Source organism: Camponotus floridanus, unplaced genomic scaffold, assembly GCF_003227725.1.
Source record: "Camponotus floridanus strain SB8 unplaced genomic scaffold, Cflo_v7.5 scaffold30, whole genome shotgun sequence".
Taxonomy (NCBI): Eukaryota; Metazoa; Arthropoda; class Insecta; order Hymenoptera; family Formicidae; genus Camponotus; species Camponotus floridanus.
Genome location: NW_020229437.1, coordinates 1,000,317 through 1,027,096, shown reverse-complemented (window position 1 = coordinate 1,027,096; position 26,780 = coordinate 1,000,317). Strand labels below are relative to the sequence as shown.

General features: G+C 30.4%; 1 protein-coding gene across 4 annotated transcripts in view; it reads left to right on the top strand.

Moving 5' to 3' along the window:
* Positions 1-26,780, top strand: part of LOC105248969 (breast cancer anti-estrogen resistance protein 1) — a 63,131-nt gene that overhangs the window by 24,191 nt on the left and 12,160 nt on the right. For all 4 annotated transcript variants that reach the window (XR_003123000.1, XM_011254087.3, XM_011254086.3 and 1 more), the window contains 2 exons: positions 13,017-13,166; positions 16,846-16,995. Coding sequence is in view for 3 of the 4 variants with exons in the window: in XM_011254087.3 (XP_011252389.2) it covers positions 13,017-13,166; positions 16,846-16,995 (300 nt within the window). In the remaining variant the exon portion in view is untranslated. The remainder of the gene's footprint in view (positions 1-13,016; positions 13,167-16,845; positions 16,996-26,780) is intronic.

The following is a 26,780-nucleotide window of genomic DNA, read 5'->3' as shown; positions in this document are numbered from 1 at the left end:
TCCTGAGAGAAAAACTCATTGGTGAGGCGTATTTGTTGTAAAAAATTAAATAAGAATTTTTTTAAACAGAAATCTCAGAGAACATCATGATTTCTTATAAATCTAAATTTTTATAATTTTTTTGATATGAGATCGAAAACTTTAATGCACAATAACAGAATGAAATTATTACATTTATATTTTATCATAAATATTATTTTCCATTTTCTAATAAGAAGATTAACGCATATATTTATAATGATTTTTTTATATAAAGATATTTAAATTATATATATGAAATTTTCGCATTTACTTTTCTCATTTTCTATGCTCTATTTTTATAAAGTGAAAATGAAGACCTGAAAATAAAGTCATTATGAATATGATATGAAAGAATGATTCGCGCTCTTTTTTTTGTTGTAAACTAAATCGAATGCTCGCCGAATAAAGTTCGTCTCTTAATGTACTTGTCGATGTATCATAATTAAATTTCGTCGCTCATCGCAAGACACCTCCAGAGAGACTTATCTATCCATGAATATTTACTCATACTGAGAGATATTCCTGGCGATTCGTAATTTGATCATGACGAAAGATTCTCTTGGGAGAGAGCGCAGCTTTTAGAAATATATTTTCCGAAATATTATTACTATTATTCATAAAATATTATCGCACTGAGCGTAAACAAGTAGACATATTTATGTGAAAGAAAAAATTATTCTAATATTTATTAATTATATGCGCATGGCACCAAATAATTTTGGATATTATCTGTGCTTATCTGATTGTTTATTCTTTTATTTAAAAAATTTTCTTAATTTCTTTCTTGTATTTATAATTATTTAACATGATTATTTCTTGTATAAATACATTGTTATTCTTCAATTAGCTATTGATAAAAATTCTCTAGAACAAACTAGCTTTAAAAAAATAATATCATGTATACACTGAATATGATTAAATGCTTCGACCTGCAATTCATTCGATTGATGTCTTACAAGTAATTCATAATGAACTAGCTTCAAGTTAAAATATTGTCTCTATTATTATAATTAAATAATATATTTATTAGCAATATTTTCACTTTTTCCTACGCAGAATACAATAGAATAATGGACTTACGAAAGAAGCGATAATATGTCGCGAATTAAAGATTAATTTATCTGAAATTTTAACACAATGCCATTTTGTATGCAAATGAAGCATCAAGATGACAATTTATGTGACGTGAAAATAATACACACAAACGCTGCTAAATATTTCATTCCCTTAAACGCAATAAGAGCGCGTGCTTTCCGCTCGCATTCGATGCATGCATTCTCGTTTAAAAAGCGAGCACGAACAGGGACACTCAGGATCTCGGTCTTTTATTACCCCGCAAGCGAAGAGAACAAGCGGGCGCGGATAAAGCGAAAGGGCTTCTGATTATCCATTCGTCCTGAAGACCTTCACGTTTTCGGTCGATTTTCTTCCTCCACGCAGGATGCGCATATGAGGTGCACCTATGCATATTTATGAGGTATCAGTGGCCGTCGAACGAATTACAGGCTAGGGCATCTAATCACGTTCAACGCCCACGTGGCGTGATTCTTAACAGTTTGCCTCAGGATCTGGGAAGCTTTGTTTTATGTTAATTTTTCTTTTGAAAACAATTATAACCAGTTATTTAAAAAGATTTTAACTTCAGATAATGAAGGAACTTTTTGCCTTATTCATGTATCTCGTGTTATCATTGATCCAAATACACAATTTTATATTTGAGTTCTTATGCGCTGAAATCTCATGAAAATATGAACAAATATAATATATGGAGAATATTATATTTTATAATGTTAATATTCTAGGTTTTTTTATTTGTCTAATTTAAGCTCGATATCTTTTCTATAAAAATTTTCTATAGCAAGGAAGGTATCTTATAGACCGAAAGTTTCTCATTTTTAACATTACACATTAGAACAATCAAGTTGACATTATCATTAAAGAGAAAACAAAAAGAGGGGAAATTATCATTAAAGAGAAAACAAAAAGATTTTTTGAGAGAAAATACGTCACAATATTTCATTGAAAAATCTATACACTTGAAAGTAAAATATCAATTAATATCCATGCATTTATCGATAAGTTAGCAGAGATCAATTTAAATGTCAACTAATATACCATTTTTGAACTTCATCGTCTCGATGATTACGAGCTTTTCGTAATGAAGAAATCACAAGTTACTCAGGATCGTAGGCGAAGAGGCGAAAATCTCCTTGCTTTCCTCTATGTTATAAATTTAGATTGCACGATAATTTATGCGTGACGTTCTCATTTATGCTGTATCGATAATATGGTAATCTTGTTATCTTAAATATCTTGACTGCAATTATTAATGGAATTTGATTCGCTCTTTCATTATTGACGAAAAGTGGTCCGAAGGTTTCGACTACATCTTCAAACTTTATACAAGCTAGTAATTGCATTTCCAAGCGAATCTCTAAGCTGTAAAATCTGTCTTGAGAGTTTGAAGAGTTTATAATAATTTAGCAGATTACGCAAAGAGCTGTTAATATTTGACAAGTTGTATTTATCTTGTAATATATGATTCGAAAAATTTACAACGTCTATAAAAATTTACAAAGCTAATGAACACGATTATAACAATAAAGATATTTATGCACTTTACAGAGAATTTATATTATAAGTGTTATTAGATATGGTCGATACGATTTAATCGAATCAGTGATGTACTTTTCTACGTATTTTTTTAATTGCATAAAGCAATATAAGGGGATATGTGTATTATAATTATATTACATTCTCTATATAAAGTATTAAATATTTTAACAGATTTTCTGTTCAAAAAGAAAATAATATAATTTGTAGATCGTTTCATTTAACGATGTTATATATATTAAATTATTTATTAATATTAAAATATTTCGAAGAGAAATATTCTCAATAACATTATAGTATATAATTATGATCACGTATGTTGATTAAGCTGCGCTGGAAAGGTTGACTATGCTGATGAGTCACCGAGAATGTCAAGAATGCAGTGTAAACTGTATGAAACAGAGTCTTCTCTCCAAAGAGAAAGGAAAAGCGAAGCTGATGTTTCGAGACGAAATTAATTGCCACTTCCGGTTGGCGGATTTCCACCTAAAACATGAGTCATAAAGAGTTAGTATCATCGTTTGACGTTAATTGCTTAAATCGTAAACAATTCTGCCAGTCTCAAATTTTTCATGAGTCATAACTAATCAATTAATATTCATTAATTAAAAGCATGCCTCTATTTTATTGCATAAAATGACTGTTTCCAAATAATTCGATATTTCCAGGGATACTTCTCTAAATAATATATGTTAATCGCTTTTTATGAATTTATTGAAGACTATTGAAGAATTTTGATAGGCTAGTTTCATAAATTGTAATAACTCTCTTCATTTAAAGAATATATATTAGTTTTTAATATTCCATTTTTTCATATATATATATATATATAAAACAACTGAAAATCAGCTCAGTTTTTCAGATCAAAATTATAGATTCTAAAATATCCTGTCTATTACATCAAAAAAATGTGCATATAAACATGTTTATAAAAATAACATGTTTTATAGCAATATTAATAAATATTAATTAATATTAGTAATATTAATTATTATTATTAATAAATACAAATATTAATAAATATTAATATGTCAAATGTTTTATAACAAATACTAATATATGTATTAAATTCAAAATCGAGATAGTTTTAGACATCTCTTTTATTCAATGTCTCTCATATTCTGTGTTTACGCAGCACATTGCATACATTATAAATATAAAAGCTTTACATATTTCTGTAGTTTAAGTTTGTTACTAGTTATGCGTAGAAGCAAGTCTGTTTGCATGACATCGCAAAAGAATGATTTTATAAGGCTGTTATTTTTCCAGCTTGTCCCTTCTTATAAAGAAGTCTTTGTCCCTCTCTCTCTCTCTCTCTTTTTCTCCTTTTCTCTCTCTTGCTCTCTCACGTAAGTTAGTTTAGATAAATATTACAGCACGAAAAGATCAGATGTTGGTGCCTGTTGACACCTCGCGATTTCCTTATCTTACACGAGATAATTCACAGCACTTACCTCTTAATTCCAGAACTTATGTGTTCCCCGAGTTTCCTTTGCCGTGTTCTTCCGTTCACATTTCTCGAGCAATTCAATCTAGTGTTGAATTTTTCTTGACGAGAATTTAGAAATTTTTTCGTAATAATAATCCTAAATAAAAATTCTATCGCAAAGAAATTAGACGTAAACTAAAGCTTTTATTATTTATTTCTGTATTCTATTTAAATTTTAATTCGTTCAATTAATCTAACGAAATTTTGAGATTATAATTTTCAAACGCAAGATTCTGGATCAAATATTACATTGCATTTAAAAAGTTTGAAAATGTTTATGTACCAAAAGTTTCATTCACACAAATCACAATAAAATTTTATCATTAAAAATTATTTTTTTGCTGCTTTAACCAACCTATTTCAAAAGAATTCGTGTACGAGGAGAAATGTGAGCTATTTGGAACGCTCCCTTTATCTCCCCTTATACCTGGTATTTTTATAGTCGCATTGCATTCTCGGATTACTTACAATCAGCGTGTATCCACCTGGACGTGACGACAGCGACACAATTTGAAAAAAAGCACTGATCCCTGAGTGCTAAAATACGCAAAGAGAGAGAATGTATGTCATTTTTCTCTTTCTTTTTACCTTGTCGATATATTTAATTAACGGACAAAATATCATAATATTTCTCTTTATCATTTTTAAATTATAAATATAGTAAATATAATAGTTTCTTTATTCTCTAAAGAATATGCAATATAATACATAATTTATTTTTCCTATTTTCTGAAGATTCCGTAGAAGATTAACTTCACTCATATGATAAGCAATATTGTTTCAATAGTTTATTTACTTGCTATGAGTTAAAAAGCATGTTACGTATAACATTTGCACATAGAATTTGTGTAGTATTGAACGAACAGTTAGCAACGAGTCGCTTGCTGAGATTGTTCGCTGGCAATTCGTCCGCCAATCAAGCAATCTGTTTGTCTTATTGGACTTATTTTATTTTATTGCTTTCATCAAATCATCGCGTGACTGTTTCGGCTATATTCTCGCGCTGATTCGCATTTATTACACATTATTCATAATAATTGTAAAAATTTATTGTTATTTTATACAGAAAAATATATAAACATTTTTATAAAAAAATATATATATATAATTTCTATAACATTAATTATATTATAGTTATTTCAGAAATATAATAATTACTATGACATATTTCAATAATTTTATTATAAAATATATTTAATGTAACATAAAGTCATGTCTTTATATGTTTAAAATATTAATAGCAATATAAAAGATTTACAAAAGATAATTTATTGCGAATTTTTTCATTATGATTGTTTTATAAAATCCAGATATTTTAATATTAGATAATAATTAATAGCAAATAATTAGATATGCTCATATATCACTATGAATCTATTTACTTATCTATAATTATACTGATTGGGAAAATACGATAACCTCACATTAATAATTTCATTGTATTATAGCATATTAATGGAAATTATATATTATATATTATAATGGTTAAGTATCAGTGTGCAAATCTTTGATTAGCGGTTTCCACGGTTACAATTATAATTATAGTTGAACCATCGATTTTATATAATTAAAATAGCAAAGATAACTATATTAGTGAATTATATACATTTGTTACACGTTCGCCGGTTTATCGGGTGTCAGTTTTTTGATAAGTTAAATAAGCGAAGCGACTAACAAAAGCGAGGAAAGGGGAGCATGTTTTCGACGTAGTCGCAGGATAAGATCAATTCGAGCTTCCGTCGTGTCCGTCCTCAACGGGAATTGAATTATGCAAATGTATTCCGTCCAGTTCTGCGCCGAAATTTCCGGGGATAATGCGTGCCGTCGTCCACCCTCTTTCACGCCGCCGGGTATAATCACGAAGCCTACCTCCTGTCGTGAGCAGAAGGTGCCGTGTCGTTCGACAGGATGTCTCTTTATCCGCTTGAATTATTCTGAGATCCTTATTATCACGATGCTGAGACGGGAATGAATACGAGCTAATTCAAGACCGATGGTATCAAGATTGTATCGCTAAAAAAATCCATACCCCCCTTATTAGAATGATTTAATCCTTGTTACACATACTCTCTAAAAGTGAATCAGTGAAAATATCATTAATTTAAGCAATAAAATAAGATTTCACTGAGAATTAGTGAGTATTTTACTGATTTTCAGTGGAAACGTTTATTTTTTTGTTATTTTATCTCACTGATTATGGTCAGTTAAAATAAAATTCACTGTAAAATCAGTAAATTTCACTGTAAAACCAGTAATCGCTAGTTCGTTCATTTACTACTACGATCGCTATCTCTCTCGTATTTAATTTTAATTATAAGAATTATATAAAGTTTGCGATTACAATACAAAGAGCGACATTTAAAATTAGAAGTATTACTTCTCATAGAGAGGCTTCAAATATTAAATCGATCCTTATAAATCAAATAAATGTCTGGCGACTTAATGAAAATTATTCGTTCATTATCTATTTAAAATAACAAGTTCAATATGCATGTAATATAAATAAAATAAAATTTTTAATATAATAAATATTTAGTAAATGTAAATAAAATTTTTAATTTCATATGAAATAGATAGAGAGATGAATTATAGTTTAATATTACCGACAATAACGAAAGAAATATTACTGATATTGAGAAATATTACTGATTGAAACAGTCAAAATTATTAACTGATTCTTTCAATAAAATATCACACTGATTTACAGTGCTGTACTTATAACTGCTGTAATCAGTGACTATTTACTGTTTTTCAGTGATAATACACTGATTTACTTTTAGAGAATATATTCTTGCATTCCAGGATGTATCTGAAATTAGCAATATCCCTTTTATTACGGATCATGTAATTCCTTACTTGATATTACTTTTTAAAAATTTAAAAATAAATTAAGAAACTTTTTGGCAAATTTGACGTTTGGGTCACGCTAAACTTACAACGATGCGAATGGCGACTGTGCGTAAGCTGCTATTTTCACACGCGACGCGTCGCTCGCGCACGCACGTCCATCGAGACGATCATGCGTGCGTGGGCGGTTGGTGCGTCTGGCGTAGCGGCGTAATTGTGTGTCGCATCGCGCACGCACGTTCCTCATTAATCAATCGTTTCCGTCGGCGCGCGAACCCTAAGAGAAGGACCGACTCGTTTTAACACGACCGCCCGACGTGCAGGCCTTTCATTTTCCGTTAGATCTACTAACGCGACCCGGTCGTTCTTCATTCACGCATGAATTGCACGCTTATTACTTACTTGTAATATTTCGACCGAAGAGCTTTTTGCTGTAGACTCGACAATAATGGATCTCCCCTACAGATAGATAAGATTTCGATAGCATTCAGAGATTTAGCTACTGCTTTTTTTAATTATCTCCGTTTGAACTTTCGTGCTCCAAGATTTTACTATCAGTTTCGTTCGGTGTTATGATTAATGAATTCAGTAAAACGTGCGGTACGATATCGAAAATTGGTGTGCATGTGAACGAACAATAAACAATTCCCATAGTTCTTTTAATCGATAAGCATGAACGTATAATGTTTCGAAATTTTGCCGAAAACATGTTTATTTGGATCAGCTGATTTTGACATATCAAGCGATAAGCGAAGTTCTGTGAAATTGAATTATACACAGAGAAAAATATCATTCTACTGCCAAGAAAAGCGATTACTCAGTTTATTTTTCTTTTTTTAAGTAATAGTTTTCTTCAACAAAGAATATATTCTTCATAATAATCTTAAAATATACTCATCACAATTGTTAGAAAATCTCATTATGTACTCAAAAGAAGAATTTATTTTCTTCAAGAATATTATAAAGTTGTATCAAAGAAAAATCAAACTTATTTTACGTCAACTCTTGTAGTAAGCAAACGAAATTTTTATTTTAATTTAATATTCTTGACTAAAATACCGCACTTACTCAAATTCAGAATATATTCAATTAAATTTAATGCTTGTGGTAAACTTATGATATATTTGCGGATATACAAATTTATGATATACTTAAAATAAATAATATTTACTTGAATACAGTACACGTTTAAATCAGTATAAATAATATTTACTTGAATACAGTATACATTTTTCTCTGTGTATGACTCTCTTTTTTTGTTTTTTAAATTCCAATGGAAAATGGAAAATCCATTTGTGTGTGCTCATAATGTCATTTGAGCTTGAAAAATCGAAATTGACACGGAGGTGTGCTTCCTCCCTGTGCTTCATTTACACATGATTAAATAAATCGTATTATTCGCTCGTCGCGCGCTTCGGCGAAACGTTAAACCCCGACATTACACGCGAGTGTACACTTATAGACCCTTCATATAGTACGTGCCATCGCTTATAAGCCTACTTGTAATTGGATTACAGACTTTACGGACACTCTGATGCAAAAGTTTCAGAGACCTTTCGAAGAATGTTATATAGGACGCGGGAGAGTAATGATTTTAATTCTAGCACAGATTTATTTATCTTCCAAGTTTAATATGCAGAATATTATAGCGAACATTATATTAGAAATTTAAAGAAATTATCTTTTTCAACAAACGATGATTTTTTAAATGAGTGATTCCCAAAATATATTATCCCGTAGATATTTTTAAAAATTATTAATATATATTTTTTTCAACAATTATTAATATATATATTTTTACTCGTTGGAATAGTTAAACATTTAAATTAGTTAAATAGTTAGACATTTTATTACAAGATGTTAATTTAAAGACGTTAAGTCAAGATGTTAAATTTGTAAAGACGTTAAAAGGAACAGTATATTTTTGTGTAGTCAAGAAACATTAATTCTTTGTCGGCGAACACTAATGCCGACAGTAAAAACGAGAACCATGTAACCGTAACGATACTTCACTTCCTTCTAAAACGGCACGTGTCTACAAAGCGGTTTTACCCCTCTGTGAAATACACGTATATACATACTTCGTTGAACGCGATATTTGTATAAGGCTACTTACCTACAACGCACGTGTTTGGATCGCATCCGTGTGCTAGAGGCTGGTAAATATACACCCCTTGTATTTAAATTTCAAAATAGACTCATTAAAAACAGTATCGAAAAGTTCAATGTGTCGATTGAGCTAGTGTATTTCCGTCTGTAATATTCTTCACACTTTTCGAATAATTATTTCAAACAAATAGAAAAGCACATATTTTCAATCAAAAATATGTGATGTGAATAATCGCTTTTAAATATATATTTTTAAAAATTAATTTAATTATTTTAAAAGATCATTAAATTGATATTAATTGTATTTCTTTGAATCATTTATACATTTTTACTCTTATATTATACCGGAATTATTCCGGAAAATAAAGTATAGATATACATTCTAAATCATTATTCTTAAAGAGAAAATTTCAAGTTCTCTTAGAAGTAACTATAGCACATAGTTGTGTGTGTGTGTTCACAAGATTGTAAATCGATTTAATTTCATTTCTATCACAACTCGGTTCCTCTCAACTAGAATAGATGTGATTATCTTTATCGATGAGATTATGCAAAGGAACTGACGCAGCATCTCTCTCTCCGTAAAACGGTTTGATGAATCGAATTACTCGTGCATGAATCATTGAATGATCACTTTTAAGCCCCAAGTCTTAACCGATTGGATGAGAGATTCAAGAAAAAAAATGCGTAACGAAAACAATTAATTGCATTTTCTGCGTTGCATTTGAAACTAAGTGGGTTACATGTAAACATGAGGATTGCTATTTGACCTCACCCTTCGGTGCTTTTTTCACCCTAAAAATAACAAATGCAGATGCCTGTGGATGCCCTTTTTTCCCGAACAATAGAAAGGCTACGTAAATACAGCCTACTGCATAGATCAATCTTTTTCGATCGGAGTTAGAACGTAGTTATTAAAGTTGCTTTTGATGTCGACCTACATTGCTACTGTCAAAATCGAATTTTAAATATGTAGTATCAGTAAATTTAAAATTCAATTATAATATTAACAGTGCTTTACCCTTTATATACATTACGTTGAGATAAAAATGTAAAATAATTTTAAAGCTAGAACTATATAAAAATAAAAATAATATAAATTATTTAAGAAAAATATGCACTATATAAAAGTAAAGAAAATAAATTATTTATAATAATTTATAATTTATATTATACAAAAATATTTATATATCTGCATTCACAAATATATTGTACTAAAAAAATTACTATTTCTCAAATAGTAGTTTCTGCAACATTAAATTTAGATCTTTGAAAGAAAACGTAATTTATTCTAGATGTATTATATATGTATGAAAATATAATAATTAGTCAAATTTTTTGCCAAATTTTATCAAAATCCAGACTTGATATCTAGCACGAAAATTTAAAAATAAAATTATATTAGATAAAATATATTCTAAGAAAAAAATATTTTTATAATAGAATATTTGATAAAACATTTTTAATTGAATAAGATAAAATCTTAAATCTTTATTAAAATCTTAATTTATTAAGATAAATATCCATTGAAAAAAAAGAGAAAGTATTTTTATATTTTTAAATATTTGTTTCAATAGAATATAATATATTTTATTTGATATTTTGCTTATAGAATACTTTAATAAATAAAAAATGCTAATCGACAAAATTTATTTCAATCTTTGATCGGTTCAATACAACTATTTACTAGGCTAAGTTGTCGATGAAAGGGTCATGGTAAGTGCATGTACCTGTGCGTCTGGCTAAGGTTCGGAGCAGACGAGCGTCCTTTTATGGTAGCGAACTGCATTCTTCATGGACTTGTATTCAAAACATACAACCTGATCGTTCTAAAAATAGAATTGATGTATTCGGTCCACATACATAGTGAACTTGAAATGTCAATACAAATAAATAGAGAGATAAGTTTTATCTGCACGAATAGATACATGGATAGTGTAGATTTATTTCAGTAAGAATCTCTCGAACAAGAAGAAGAAGAAGAAGACATGTGTGATTATATAATATATAATTATCGTTCTAAAAAATATTGCTCCACATTAAAAATTATTCCTTAAAATGATACTAATTTGTTTTAAAAAAATTCATTTTTATAAATTTTTTTTATATTTAAATTCTTAAATATATTTTACCATTAGTATGTATTTTTAAATGCAAAAAGATGTTGTTTTATCAAAAAATATTAATCGTGAACTTTCTGAATATCCTTACAACCTTGTGAAGGAATTCTGTAATTACGATTCTGATGGAGGGCTCTTTATATATTTCATATGCTTGCTAGATTACATATCCAACATGCAGAATTACGTTTTGCAATGCAAATGAAATACTATGCATTGTCTGATGATATTCAGGAATACGAAAGTTTGTTACGCTTGATTGAAGCGACAGATTTAAAAGTTTTGTTTTAAAAGTTACGTATTTAAAAGTTTATATTCAAAAATAGAGAGAAGAGAGGTCATAGAATATATTATATATATATGCTGTACACGAAATGTATGTGAAATTTCATTATGTATCTGATTAATGGAGTAACGGACGAAAAATTTACTGTTATTTGAGAAGTTATAATTTAACTTCATATTATATTTATATTATTTAAGGTACTTATTTGCACATATTTTCGTGTTAATTCGCGATTAATTATTTTTGTTTTGCGCTGATGCAAGTTGAAATTATCGAAGCGAGAACGAAATGAGAATGAACTTCGTTAAGAATGAATTACAGTATCGATGTATTATCAGCAGACAAAATTCTATTTTAATTATTTCATTTAACAAAAAAACCAAGGTTAAATTTTATCTTCTTATTTTTATGAATTATTATTATTCTTTTTGAAATTTTTCTAATATGTTTTTCGCTTTTTATTTCCTCTTCCACGAATATTTATCTTCTTCTCTCTTTATTTAAACGCAATTATTATCGCGTTGAAGCAAATCATCATCGCGCAAAAATTCGATTTTCCACGGCTTTCGTAGAAACATAGGCAATTATTATATTCAGTAGCTTCTGCTCTAATGATCGTAGCAACGCGTTAATTACACTCTCTGTCGGATGGCGCCGGAATTTTGCCGAAGACACCGTACATGACATCATTGTTTGCTAGCGATGAAGATAGAAAAAGACTTAAGGACCGAGAGATGGTCGGCGTATCGTTCGAGACACACTTCAATTAAACTCACTTGAGAGGAAGAAGAGAGATACGAAGGAGCTTCCTCGTAAAACGCGGCTATCGGGAGCTGCACTTCGGGGAGAGACGGGAGTCCCCGTTTAAGTGATCGTTACATCTCGATGGCGAAACACAACAACGGGAGAGAGAGACCATTCATCGAGTCGTCGCTGTATCTCGAAATAGACGCGACAGATGGACGAGAGGGAGGCTGCGGCGGGAGGTGGTGGGTGCTAGGATTTTATGGATTTAAATTGGCCAAAGGGCGAGTCGCGATGCTACCCAATTGGCGCGTGCGTGGAAACCGCCTGACTCGTTGACTTTTCGAATGAAACCAATTGCTTCTGCGGCACCGATACGACGACGTGCCATCTGTCCATAGTAGATATCTCGCACATCCGTTGCAAAAAGTGCCGAGTCAGAATTATATAGTACGTATACAGCATGTTCTCTGACTGAGGTGAAATTTGCACGCGTTGTCACGATCGTTGAGGTGGAAGCTTGCGGGAATTAATCTTTTGGAGAAGCTTATCGCGTAATGAAACCCTGATCATATTAAAAATAATCATGAACAATAATTAATCTGTGATAATATTGTCAATTATTAATTAATCATGTTAATTATATTGAAAATATGAATCTTTTATAATTGTAATCATTATAAGACCTCATGAATATAAATCCTTTATTCTATATTTTATTATTTTCTGTTTGTATTTCCTGAGCACAAAAGTGTATATTGTATTAATTTTTTTTTTCTTTTTATAGCAAAAATGCGTGAAGGCGCGAGCACTTTATGACAATATTGCCGAGGCGCCCGACGAGCTGGCGTTTCGAAAAGGGGATGTTCTCACTGTACTGGAACAAAATACCGCTGGTCTTGAGGGATGGTGGTTGTGCGCTCTGCGAGGTAGACAGGTAAGAGTTTAACGAAAAGTATAATGGTATCAAAGCCACATTTGCATGTATATCTATACATTTTTCTGGAATAAAAGAAACTTTTAGAAGCTTAAGATTCTTGTGGAGTAACTCACGGTGTAAGAAATTATTATGTAAATTTTATATAACTCTATACATACTTTAAATGAATTTATTTATTGAGTAGGCTGGAAGTTCAATTTTATTCGTGAAGGATTGGCTCGTATTTTACTTCTGAACGATTCTATAATTGATCTTTAAATCTATCGTTTAAATTCCAATTTCAATACAATTCAATTACATCTGTTACGTGAAAGCGCATAATAGCCAGACGTGTAATACTTGAAACTCCTTCGTTGATCTTTCTTGATTCCGTTCGCGCGCGTCTCCATTAACCGGCTCTCTCCGATCTATTATTCTTTAATGGAGTTTACCTATCGTATTAACGAAACACGCGTTGGGTGCTTTCACATTTCAGTATTTCGTACGACCATTATTTATGCTTGTTTCTATAACGCTTAAGAAATAAGACAGGCTCCAGAATGAAACTCTCTTTCGACGTTATTATCGCGAAAATAGGACACTAGATCGCGTTAGATGATTTAGCCTCATGATCTTTCCAGGCACGACTGCACGCTGCGATTTGTACAACTGGAATACGCGATTAAGTCAATTACCAAGAACCACCGATACTTATGTTCATTAATTTGAATTAGAAAGGAAAAAGCTCGGGAAAATAACAGAAAATTTTTCTCTAGATAATGTTTAAATTAATAATTCTTTGACGATAAAAAATCGTGACAATTCTCATCATTAAATCTATTTAATAAATTCAAAACATTCATTAATTATATTAATTTAATAAAAATCCAACATAACATTATCTCTTGCTATTTTAACAATTGCTTTTCAATTTTCAATTTAATTTTATAATTTTTTTCTGCCTAATTTTTTAAACTTTGAATAGAAAATAAATATATATTTTAATAGAAATTTTTTATATTTTTTTTGTAAATTTTACTGCTATTATTATTGTTCAATTTTTTTGTAATATATATTTAAAAAAAAATATATTTTACATTTTTATCTCTCGAGTTTTAAATTTTGCTCCTTTTTAATTCTAGACTTCTCTTTTTATACAACTGCTTATGATATATATTTCATTCAAGAAATAAATTTATATTTAGCGGTAATTAAACTGTCGACGGTTTTCATATACAAGTCTCTCGTGCACGCAACTATTTATGCATACCTGCATAATGCATAAAGGCTGATGTACCGAACTTTAAGATTCTGAGGATATGACGAAGCAATATGTTATTATAATGGAAATAGGACTAACGGCTGTGCATTTTGCAGTTATGTTCGGTCTAGTAACTACATTGCTACGATACATTGTATTGTAAATATTTTTAGGAGCACAATTCAAAGCTCGAGAGATAATAAACTGAAAAATATTAAAATAAAGCATATTACAAAAAAATAAATTAAAAAATAATATAATAATAATATGAAACTAAAATTTACATTAAAAAGTTATAAAAAATTGCGTTATTAATTATTAAACATCTTTCAAAAAAATCGCATCATTTTTATAGAGCATAACATTTCATAATAAAGATAAAATAGTTATTTATTTTTTATTTATAAATTGAGCAGAAATCGAATCGCACAATTAATTGAGCTGATTGATTAATTATATTATAGTTTCTTAGACTAGAGTCTCGCAAGATTATTTTCGCGTTGCGTGCTTCGACCTCCGGTAACCTTCTCGTGAACGTTGATCGTATCGAACCGCTTTTCCTGAAAACGACTTTCATCTGTCGAAACACTTTTCTCGTCGTTGCTGCCGACACATATGCGACCTGTTTGGACACATGTGTGCGGTAATTGAGAGTGGAGGCAACCTCGCGTGGGTGGGAAGGTGATTGAATGATATGGTCTCCTGATCTTTATTAGAAAGCCAGGAACTTCTGACGTCAAAATAGTCTAATGGAAAAGGCATTGACCGAACTGGCAATGTGTTCTATAAGTAATATGATGGATGCTTCCGTAACTTTCGAAATAATGACATATGATGTCGATTTTTTTATTCTTTTCACGAGAAAATTATTCGCGTGACTCTAGAGATTAGAATTAATTATTTGATTAGAATCAAAATTGTTCTACCGACATTGCATATTAGCATCAGCGCTTCTGCTTTGATGTCATGTGGTGGATCGAAATAATTATAAAGGTTGTCGTTACTTAAGCATGTATTGTTACTAATATTTTTATAATTTTATGTGCTTTCTTTCAGATCCACTCTTAAAAAGAGCATGTTAAATCGATTCTCGCAAGTATTATTGCCACTTTTCTGCGATGTTAATTAGTTGTCTCGATTTACATATGTATTAATTTATGTATTAAAATTCTCAGTTAAAAATTCTCAATTTAAAATTCTTAACTCAAAATTCTCAGTTTAAAAAACTTACTTTAAAATTCTCAATTTAAAATTGACAGCTGTCTATTGGCAAAGCGATATGCAGATCTCTATTTTTTTTAGTCTATATTTGACTTCGAAAATTAACGATTCGTAATTTCTCGCGAATTGTGTTGTCCTTCTTATATTTATGTAAAATAGAATAACACAAATGTCTATTGACCTTCTTATATTTATGTAAAATAGAATAACACAAATGTCTATTGACAACACAATTCGCGAGAAATTACGAATCGTTAATTTTCGAAGTCAAATATAGACTAAAAAAAATAGAGATCTGCATATCGCTTTGCAGATTCTTTCGTATATTTTTTTTGTTTCTTTTTCTATTGTAAAATTTATTGGAAGATTTGAAATCCTAAGGTATCATAGATTCGAGATTTTCGGGTTAACATGCTCGCAATGTTAATGTCATCCTACCAAAATCGCGCATGAAAGGCTCATATCTCTTGAGATTTATGAGTTACAACTTTGTAATACTCTTGAGACTGTGTACTGGGTAAACGAATGAGTTACGCGGCATGCATCTCGCAGTGGCAACGCTCGTTTCTCAAGGCACGTTGCAGCAGAGGGTGTAACGTTTATTTTCGTCTTGATTTCACGGAATTAGACAAACTCGCAATACACTCACAGACACCTAATTGGATCCTTCCCTTTCAAGAGTCGCTCTCGATGCATACAATTGGGTATAAAAACTACCACGCTTTTTCAGAAAGAAAGAATAAGTCAATTTTAAATTAAAAATATCGACAAATAAATATGTATAATATATAGAATATAATGATAATAATATATAAATAATATATAATATAATGATAATAATATATAAATAATATATAAATAACATTTTTATTTGACGTTAAAAGATTGCAACTAAATGCCTCTCTTGTTCAAGTTCATTCAATAAAATATTTTAATAATATGTCAATAAAATATTTTAAAATTTTAAGAATTGTATGTAATAAATAAAAATATTGGAAATGCGATTATAAATAAATAATGTAAATTAATTAATAATTAAAAACTAAAATATTAACGTTATTATTGTAGCATTAAAGCGTTACAATATATATGATGGAAAAATATATTTCTCATTTTGTTTAAGTCATGTTGACAGAATATACGCGATTAAAAATTTATTCGAAACGGTGCAGTCTCAAGCTGTGTATGTTATTACATTATATTTTTTTGCCCTAGGGCATCTGTCCAGGAAATCGATTGAGACTTCTGGTTGGCCAATACGATACAGGGGGTTGTTTGGTCGGCAGCAGAGCCGACCTAACCATTTCTGAGGACGGCATACAAAGACATGGGAAGAGACGTAGCTGGCACGTGCAGCCCAATAGGGTGAGTTATGAGAAATTATTTTTAAAAAATAGCATTTTCAGTTTTTATTTTCAAAAATACTGCATTTTAAAACTATTCTTAAATCGCATAAAAGAGAGTAAATTTTTCCTTGCTGAACGTTTCAAATTGCTAATCATTAGCCTTCGTTCGCGAACTAGAATGCTTAGTAAAAATAATAATAATAATATCTTGCAAATTTATATATTTTGATCTTGAAACAGATAACTTAAATGCACAAAATATATAGGAAATACACTAATAAATGCAAAACTGGTTTACTTAATTACCAGAAATTTGTTTAATTAAAAAAAATCCGAATGTAAAAGATTCTTATATACCATTAATATGGAAATAACGTATGTCCATTAAGCATGTTTTAATGAAATTGCGATAAATAATCGTTTCGTTCGTTTACGAATATTTAAATGCAGATTCTTTACGCCCACAATCGGGAATTCCGAAGCGAATGGATTGCACGAACGCATGAATACGTTCTACGATTATAATTCTTCCGTGCCGTACATTTGAATAGCATTTTATTGGCTCTACTGTGACACAACTGGCTTCTCGAATTAATATATCCGTGATCTGAAAAGCGCACGAGAACCTATTCCCTATTCGATCATTTGTAAACAACTGCGGACAGAGTTTCTCAAACGCTTAATATACAATATATTATATCCAAGATTTATACATTTTTTAAAGAATTTTTTCATAATGATTATTTTTCTTAATTTTATATAATGATTATGAATCTTTTTTATAAGATAAAGAAGATACAAACTATTTGTTTTTTTAATTAACTATATTTAATAATATCACAATGTATTGCAAATTTTTTTAAATAGTAGTTTATTATGTAGGTTAGAATGATTAATATATATATATAATATATATATATATATATATATATATATTATATATAACTAAAAATTTTTGATCAGTATCGAAATAAAAAACAATGTCATTTATTTTAAATATATATTTTGTATAGAATATAATGCGTAAAGGGAATAAAAAATTGGTTGCTCCCTGAAAAATGTAAATTAATAATATTTAAATTGATTTTATTATAACTTGATATATATCCTGAATTTTTAGCAAAATATAATTCTAGTCTTATAAGTCTAGTCTTTCTTGAACATAGTAGTTAATTGTCTATAGTTCTATCTGAATAGTCTATCTGAATATAGTAGTTAATCAGAATATTGGACAGCTAATAAAATCGCAGATATTCCTATTATTTTTTATTTTTCTGTTTAAACAATTATACGGTTTATTTATTCGCGGTTTGGGAAGCCCTGCGTCACAGAATTGACAATAGCGTTCGGCCAAGGGCTTATTGTGTTGACAATCTTTTACGCTCCCCATGGGAACTGTCAAAATCAGCTGACTGCCACTTGGTTCGTTCAGCTCTTCCGGACGTCGACACTGCCGTTGCTGTGTATCTGACTATGTATCGCGGTTTAATATCTGTCACTGACATAAATTCGATAAAATATACGCGATCGATTAGGACGAATTTATTTGCTGGCGTCACAATGAAAATAATTATCTTGGTTGAAAATAATCGTATTTAGATTGGTAAAACACAAAAAAAGTAATGACAATAATGAAAAAAATGTAATAACATTATCAATAATAATATAAATTCCACGCTTTAATATAATTTACTTTATAACGTACAAACAATTCTAAAAAAATTATTAAAAATTGAAAAATTATTTTACTTTGTCTGTTTTTAAAATTTTTCAACTACAAAAAAGCATTTATTTAAATTGAGTTATGTTACGTTTGCAACAAAGTTTCAATCCCCTTTAATTTAAATTTTTTTGGCTGTATTTTTATTTAACTTTGAGCTTTGTATTTAAATTTAAAATACTAAATATTTTAATTTTATTTTAATTTGTTCGTATATATACATGTGAAATATATAATTTTACCAAATTTTTCTTAATATATTTCTCTGGATCTATCTCTGAATGTGTTGAGATTTAGTCTGGTCTTTCGCGAGCAGCAATGTATTTCGGGCTTCGAAAATGGCCGGTTTCTTGTCGGTGTTGGCAGTTTCTCGAGCTCTTCTTGTTTCCTGGTCGATCTGCGAGGACTTTTTGCTCTGCACGGTCTTGACAGGCGAACATCCGGACGCAACGTCTCGGTGTCATTGTACGCGTGATGCATGCATGTGCATCCCTGCTAGAAATACGACTTTGTTGTCGTCGCCATCGCAGGGTCAACGTAACGCGAATGAGCTTTTCTACTACGTCACACGGGTGATTGCACTAGAAAATCAGCATTCGCAGGTGACGCGACTCGCGTTAGATACGATTGTCTTTGATTGTCAAATTTGATTTACAATATATTCCAACATTTTTTTTCTCTTTATTTATTCTTTTACATTTTTTGTTATAGATATCGTATGAATATTATACCAGATATCATATGAATATTTAACTTGAAGCAACAATTAGTACAATAAAATTTAAAATTAATATACAAGTAAAATATAAAATCCCGCGTAAAAATATTGATTGTATAAATGTATATCAAATCTTCTGTATTTGTTAGAAAACAGACGTATCGAAAAAGTAAATTATATTTCAAACTCTTCAAAATATTGAAATTTGGCCGAATATAAATTTCACAAATTTGAATAAATGAATCAAAAATTAAATGAAAATTTAAATATATATATATATATATATATATATATATATACACACATATACATATATATACATATATATACAGAGAGAGAGGGAGGGAGGGAGAATCGAAAATTAATTCCGTGAATGTAAATTTTTCCATCACTCCAAAAAATACGATACGCGACAATGTCTCATGGGTATCATTGATCGGTATCACCATTATTTACAAAACTCTCCTGATCCCTTGATGCTTCCTATACCCGTTGTATCGATAGCATACCGTCGCGTCGCATCCTGGAGCGATTTACGAGAATCCGGTCCCGCTGTGTGCTCCACAAGGAGCCACCTTTTCTGGCACGAAGGTGCGCGGATATCCTTATATGTCCGCCGGTACCAGACAATGTCCACTCTGATACCTATTCTCTCCTGTTCGTTGTCTTTTTTGCGATGTGAATACGCAAGACACATCTGCGCGCGTGCGCGCATCACAAAGTGAGGTCCTTGGAGTCATCTCGATGGAATGTCTAGGGCGGTTAGACTCAAAGAAGAGCGGGCGCGTTTCATCCACGAGGCTCTTCCTCGGTTGCATACTTTCTTCCTTCCTTCGCCGACTCCTCAACTTCCCAGAATAGCTCGTGATGTACATTTTCACGAGTTAGATCTGGGAGAGGCCGGATGCTTTCCCTCTCACTTGCGTCAGTTTGAGTTACGCGAAATTATGATACAAATTAGTGATAAGAAAGTATTTTATTCAAATTTAGTAAGAAAAAATAATAATAAAAAAATCTGTAATAATAAATAAAATATGATAGAGAAAGTTTTACAGATACTCTCTGCGAGATTAATTGTTGTGTTTTGAAAAATTTTCGATTTTTTTAATATTTTTTTAAGCAACATTTTAAATCTTACCTACGTGACAAATTTATATAATGCGCTGCATTAAAAATTCATATTTTATACAAATAAAACTAATATAATGATATTTATTTAATGAATAATCATAATTTAATATAAAAATAAATATTGTTTCTTTTTGCAAAATTTATAATTGGATATTTTTTGCACTATTATACTCAATATATATACTCAATTTATACTGAAAGTTACGTTGTTAATCGTTTAGAAACGAGATATGTTGCGGCTGAGCGCTTATATATTTGTCGATACGTTCCAAGTATTTAAATTCGCGGAGACACAAGAAGAGAAACATGAGCGTGCTCGACATAGGCGAAAGGAGCTTCGTGTGCACCGGTGATGTTAACTAGAATAACCAGATCGTGGCACGTTCGCCTTCTCTCTCTCGATTTGTAACAGTTAGTCAGTAACGTATGCAGTGCGAGTCTACGACAAGTGCATTGCTCGCATTTCCGCATAGGCGGCGAATTGCAAGTGTGATTTGGACATTTTATTATCTCTCTCTATTTGACGATAATTTTTATAAAGTAACTTCAATCAATTCATCAGAATATCTCGAGATTTATCTCGATATGTAACGTATGTCGCTTGATAAAATTTGTTTACATAGATGTGGAATAAATTAAATTCGCTGGCAATTTGCTGAAAAAAATTCATAGGAAAAGCTTACGCATTGTTATCTTAGAAACAATTTTTATCATAATTGGATTATTTGAGAATATATCTTATGCTACTTAATTAAGATATGATACATCAGATTCAGAAAAATCAAATAAAATAGAATCTATAATGATTTTTAAAAGTAACCCAGTTAATTTCGTAGCTTCCAAATTCAGAATTAAAAGGCTTGAACATGTATGTACTTTATTTTTGCATTTAGATTTCAGAAAAACGATTTTACATAAAATATATAAGTTACACGAGATTCTTGTCCTGTTTTGTATTAAATGATAATTATTAATAAAAACATGAAATTAATTTTATTTTTTTAAAAATAAATTCTTGCAAAATGTACTTATATTTTGTAAATTTACCACGTACATATCTAAAATTGATTTTAAAAAATAACGATAATCTAACACGTCTAACAAAATGATTTGTATGCCCTGGGTGCTAGTGCTTCTTGCGACCACTATTGCCTACGCGACGGCGTAGGCAAACTGTACCGGCTGAAAATGGCATGGAAAGACAAGGAGGAATGGCAGATAGCGAAACGGCAGACAGGTTTTACGCGACAGAGAAACTGAGGAAGATAAACGCGCTGAGAGTTGTCTAAATGTGGGCTGAGTTGTCTTTAACTGCCGGTATCAATGAACTGTCAAACGCGTGGGATTACTCGTTCTTAACACTGACAAATTTCTTATCCCGAACGCAGATAGTAATTCAGTATTATTTTTACAATATTCGCTAGGTGAATAAGATATACGGCTACTTTAATTATCCCGAATCCTGTGTAACTTTTATAAGACTACTTGTCATATTTATAAGACATTTAATTTAATTTAACCTTGATCACTATTAATTATTTTAATTGGCACGTCTACAAGAAACATATAATTTATTATTTAAAATATAAACGTATAATAAACATATAAAGTACAAACATATAATTTAAATTATTTAAAATATAAACGTATAATAAACATATAAAAATAAACATATAAAGTATAAACATATAATTTAAATTATATAAAATTTTATTTTTTTATATGAAGATATACATATCATTAAATTCCTCAAGAAATATTTAGAAAAAGTTTTATAGATAGAAGATCTAGAAGCTACAGATAGAAGAGTTAAACGTTATATATACAAAAATCTCATTATTTGAAAGAGAGAGAAATCTTAGAGAAAAAATTAGAAAGAAATATATTGCAAATTATACGCAAATGTTAAACTCTCAAAACCCCGTCTTCGGGAAAATTTAGGATATTATGCATGCTATTTGATATTTCTAAAAAATCGTGTACTACCTCTTCATTGCATTTATGAGACATCAAACTCGTTCAACTTCATTTTTGTTACTTTTTATCCCTAAATGATTTATAAATATTTATAAAAAATGATCACATATGGACAGGTTTCTATTTGAAAGAAACTACTACTCTTTACTTTACTGAGAAAAATTTTAAAACTTTTCGAGAAAAAAGTTCTTGAAAAGAAACACCACAAACGCATGCACTCGTTAAATTTAAAGACTTACTTTTGCGAAAGCGATATTTCTTGCTTCCTTTCGTAATGGTCTCCGTTGAAAACGCGTCAAAGTCACGCCTCAGCTTTTTATCACATCATGACACACCTAATTTCTTCATTCTCGTTAACTTTTTTCTAAATCTCTTCAGGAAGATTATTAGATAAATTATTATTATTGCTTGTGGGTAAAAAAGCAAAAATGTATGTAGTGCTGATATAGTGAATTTTAATTTAATTATATTTGTAGAGAGTTGTAGAGAGTTATTTATTTGAAACACAAGAGTTTAAAAAAATAAAAATTACAATTTTATTTTAAAAACATTATATTGTGTGTGTGTGTGTAATTTCATATAATTAGAACAACCACCTGTATCAAAAACGTTTTAATTTCTATGTCCTAATTAATCGAGATTCACTGTATTTATAATAAATTTATATTTATAAATTCTGTTTTATATAATATATAATATATATATATATATATATATAATATATATATATATATATATATATATATATATATATCGATATTGATCAATTGTGATCGATCAATTCACACTGACATTAAAGTCTCATGATATTAAATAATTATTCTCTTGAAAACGAAAGCACATATTTTGATACCTTTTCGAAAGATTCACAAAGAGAAACACAATGATCATAGAGCGTTTTTCAGCAAAGACAGAGGACACAGTGTATCACTTAATCCTTGTTGGTTGTCGAACGTAAACGAGAATTAAATGATTCACTGTGTTACATTGTCCTCTGTGTCACTTGCTGAAAAACGCTCATACTCATTAAATTTAAAGATCTGCTAGAAAAGTGATTTGCTTCTTGTCTTGTTCATAATAGCTTCCGGCAAAACGCGTTAAAGTCACGCATCGACTCTCACCGTGTCGACTTGTATATTGTGGTTTTCGCCATTCGTTTCCAACTTTCCGAAGGCAAGGGCTTCCCCTCTCGACGACCTGCAAACAGTTTCCCCTTCTTCTGCGTACGGTCAGATTTCCGCTCGCCGCACAATTTCCCCGATCTTAATTTCCCTCTCACCCAGGGGCGCGTTTGCTTCCGCCGACACGTGACCGGAGACCGCTCGAGAGATCGTTGCATGTCATTCCTCGCGTGATTCCACCTTCCGTTTACCGAGAAAAGCCTATTTACACGAGTCATTAGGGGGGTCTTCGCCGAGTCGTCGGCGACTTTATTGTGATTCCTCTCTCGCCTCTACAATTATTCACACAATGATTAGCAACAATTCTTAGAAAAAACGAGAGGAATCTTTTTTATAAAAAAATATCTTTTATTTAAAATATATATTTTTTTGAATAGGAAAGTTTTATAAAATTTTTGATATTTTTTAAATTTCTGTAATTATTAGTTAATATCCAGTTTTTATTCTATTTTGTCATTTTATGATAAGAACGCCTCAATCCGAACTCGAGAAGTAATTTGAATTCAAAACTGACTGGCCATAGCGCGGAATCATCCCTGAATTCATAACGCGAGATGAAATGAGAAATCCAATTTCATTTCGCGGTACGCCCATCGCGAGGAAACAAATCTAAATCATTCGCTTTAGAATGCTTTCGAGTGACTCCAGGCCATCGAAGCAGAAGCCTCGACGGTCTAGTTGCTTTTTCCTCATCGTTGAAAGACCATCCATTTATTAAAGAGACAATAAGTGATGTTATCTCACGTAATAAACCGTCATCCTGATTATAAAAGCGTGATTTATACATTTAAATCTCTTTCTCTTTAGTGGATGTTTATCGTGCTTTGCGATTAATCAGATCATTGATATTTTTATTAATATTTTAATGCGAAGTCTGTATTATTGAACAACAATATTAATCACGATACAATAAATTTGAGTAATCTAGGGAGGAATAATATCCATTTTTTGACATACTAGAAATTTGCATTTTTGCATCATCATGATGTGTAAGCATAGTGAAACATTTTTTCCCTGCAGCGTGATTCAATCTATGCTTGGAATAGATAGTAGACACTTTGAATCACAAACTAGTTATACGGTTCCTACATTTTGCTCGTTTCTTTTTTTATCAAGATATAAAAGCTCAATCAATAATTATTGAACGTATTTTAAACTTAGTCTTGTTACATTATATGTAATAGATTTTTTTATAATAGATTTTTATAATAAAAAAAGGTTACGAAAAAAGTAGGAAGCGATAAAAATTTAATCAAACTGTAATTTAAATTAAATCAAATTTGCGAAATGTACATTATTTATGAAAGCTTTGCTTTTATAAAATAAATTATTCTCTTTTCTCTGCATATCCCTTTTATACAATTCCAGATGAAAGTGCATTCAAAGTTTTATACAAGTTTCACACAACTTTATAAGCGACGATTTAATGTGATTATGACTGCACCGACGCTTATATTCAGAAAGTACGTGCGGGTTATGCGGCTGATTGTTACACGCGAACTTATTCATTAATGTGAATGCGGTTATTGCCAAAATTTATCGTGGCATTTATCGAATATTGCCAGTAATAGATTTAGATAAAATGTAAGCTAGCATGCGCGTATTCCATAGATTTTTGCACGAAACACGCAATTTCAAAAAGGATAATTTGATATAACACGATCATATCTTATGCGAGATATTTCTGAAAAATCTCGCATAATTTAAAATATCTTATAAATAAAGATAAAGAGATTTTTGAGAGATTTGCATTATTTCCTATCTTGCGCATAGAGATAGTGAATGACATATTGATATTTTTTTACATTAGATATTACTCCAAATTTGCATAAAAAATTCGAACTAAAATATATTCAAAATTTTTTTATTACATAATAATAACACTTTTAACAGAATCGAATGCATAAATCATTCCCTCGATCATGCCTAAAAATCCTTATCGCGGCTTGAGACAAACCGAAAGTCCTGCTTCCGTAAGAGGTGGAAAACCTCCTTCCGTGTTTCCATGGAAACCGTCTTTCTATCTCCCCTAACCTTCTCTTTCTCCTTCTCTTTCCTTCTATTTCTCCCTTTCCCTCATTCTCTTTCCACTTGTATCAGGAGCGGATATATATGGAAATTAATGAATCAACTTTAGTAATTTTTTAATAATTTATTAATCTTTTTTTTAATTATATGCTGTACAATTTGCTAACATTTATAATTATGTAATTATATATTTTAAATTTATATATATATATATATATATATATATATATATGTCATACACACATATATACGCACATAGAAACTTATTTTTTATAATTTATTAATGTAAGTTTATTAATTTTTTCTAATTTTTATTTATGAAAATATTGATACATTTAAATTATCAAATTATTTTTTTTAAATTGAATGCAAAATCTTCAAAAAATTATTAGATTTTAATTTGATAAAATTTATCCATCTTAAGCGCGGATTTATCGATAAGTGAATAAGATATAAAACCTTTTCCCAATGTATTTAAATTTTAGATTTATAAACTTATAACTTATTTTAAATAGTCGAAAGAAAAACATAATTTTATTTATATATTTCTACTTCTTGAAGCGTTATTTTCCATAAGATAAAAATTGCTTTTGTAAATACAAAAATTATTTAAATACATAGGATTTCAAATTTTCTGTTTAGGGTCCTGAAATTTAAATCCGTCACTGTTTCACTCTCTCGCTCTCTCGTTCGCTTTCTCTGGCTTCTTCTCATATACCCTCGTAGTAGTAATACGCCTTTCACAGTTAGCGCCGCGACGCTCGGTATCGACCGAGGGTGTTACCCCCTGTTTCCCCACTCTCTAACTGTACTCCATCGCCATCCCCTCTGTTTGGTTCCAGTGCACCCTCGCGTTGCACGAGCGCTCTCAACTTTCCAGCACTCTTCCCCGCTTTTGCAATCCCCTCTACTACGCGCCACTACGATAGTACTATTCGATTCATAATAATACAAAGAACACGCGATAGCGCGTATTCGCGTGCAGCTTTAATTCACGAACTAAACCGTGTTCGCCGTCGCTCTGCTTCTTTTACTGATATTTCGTCGAC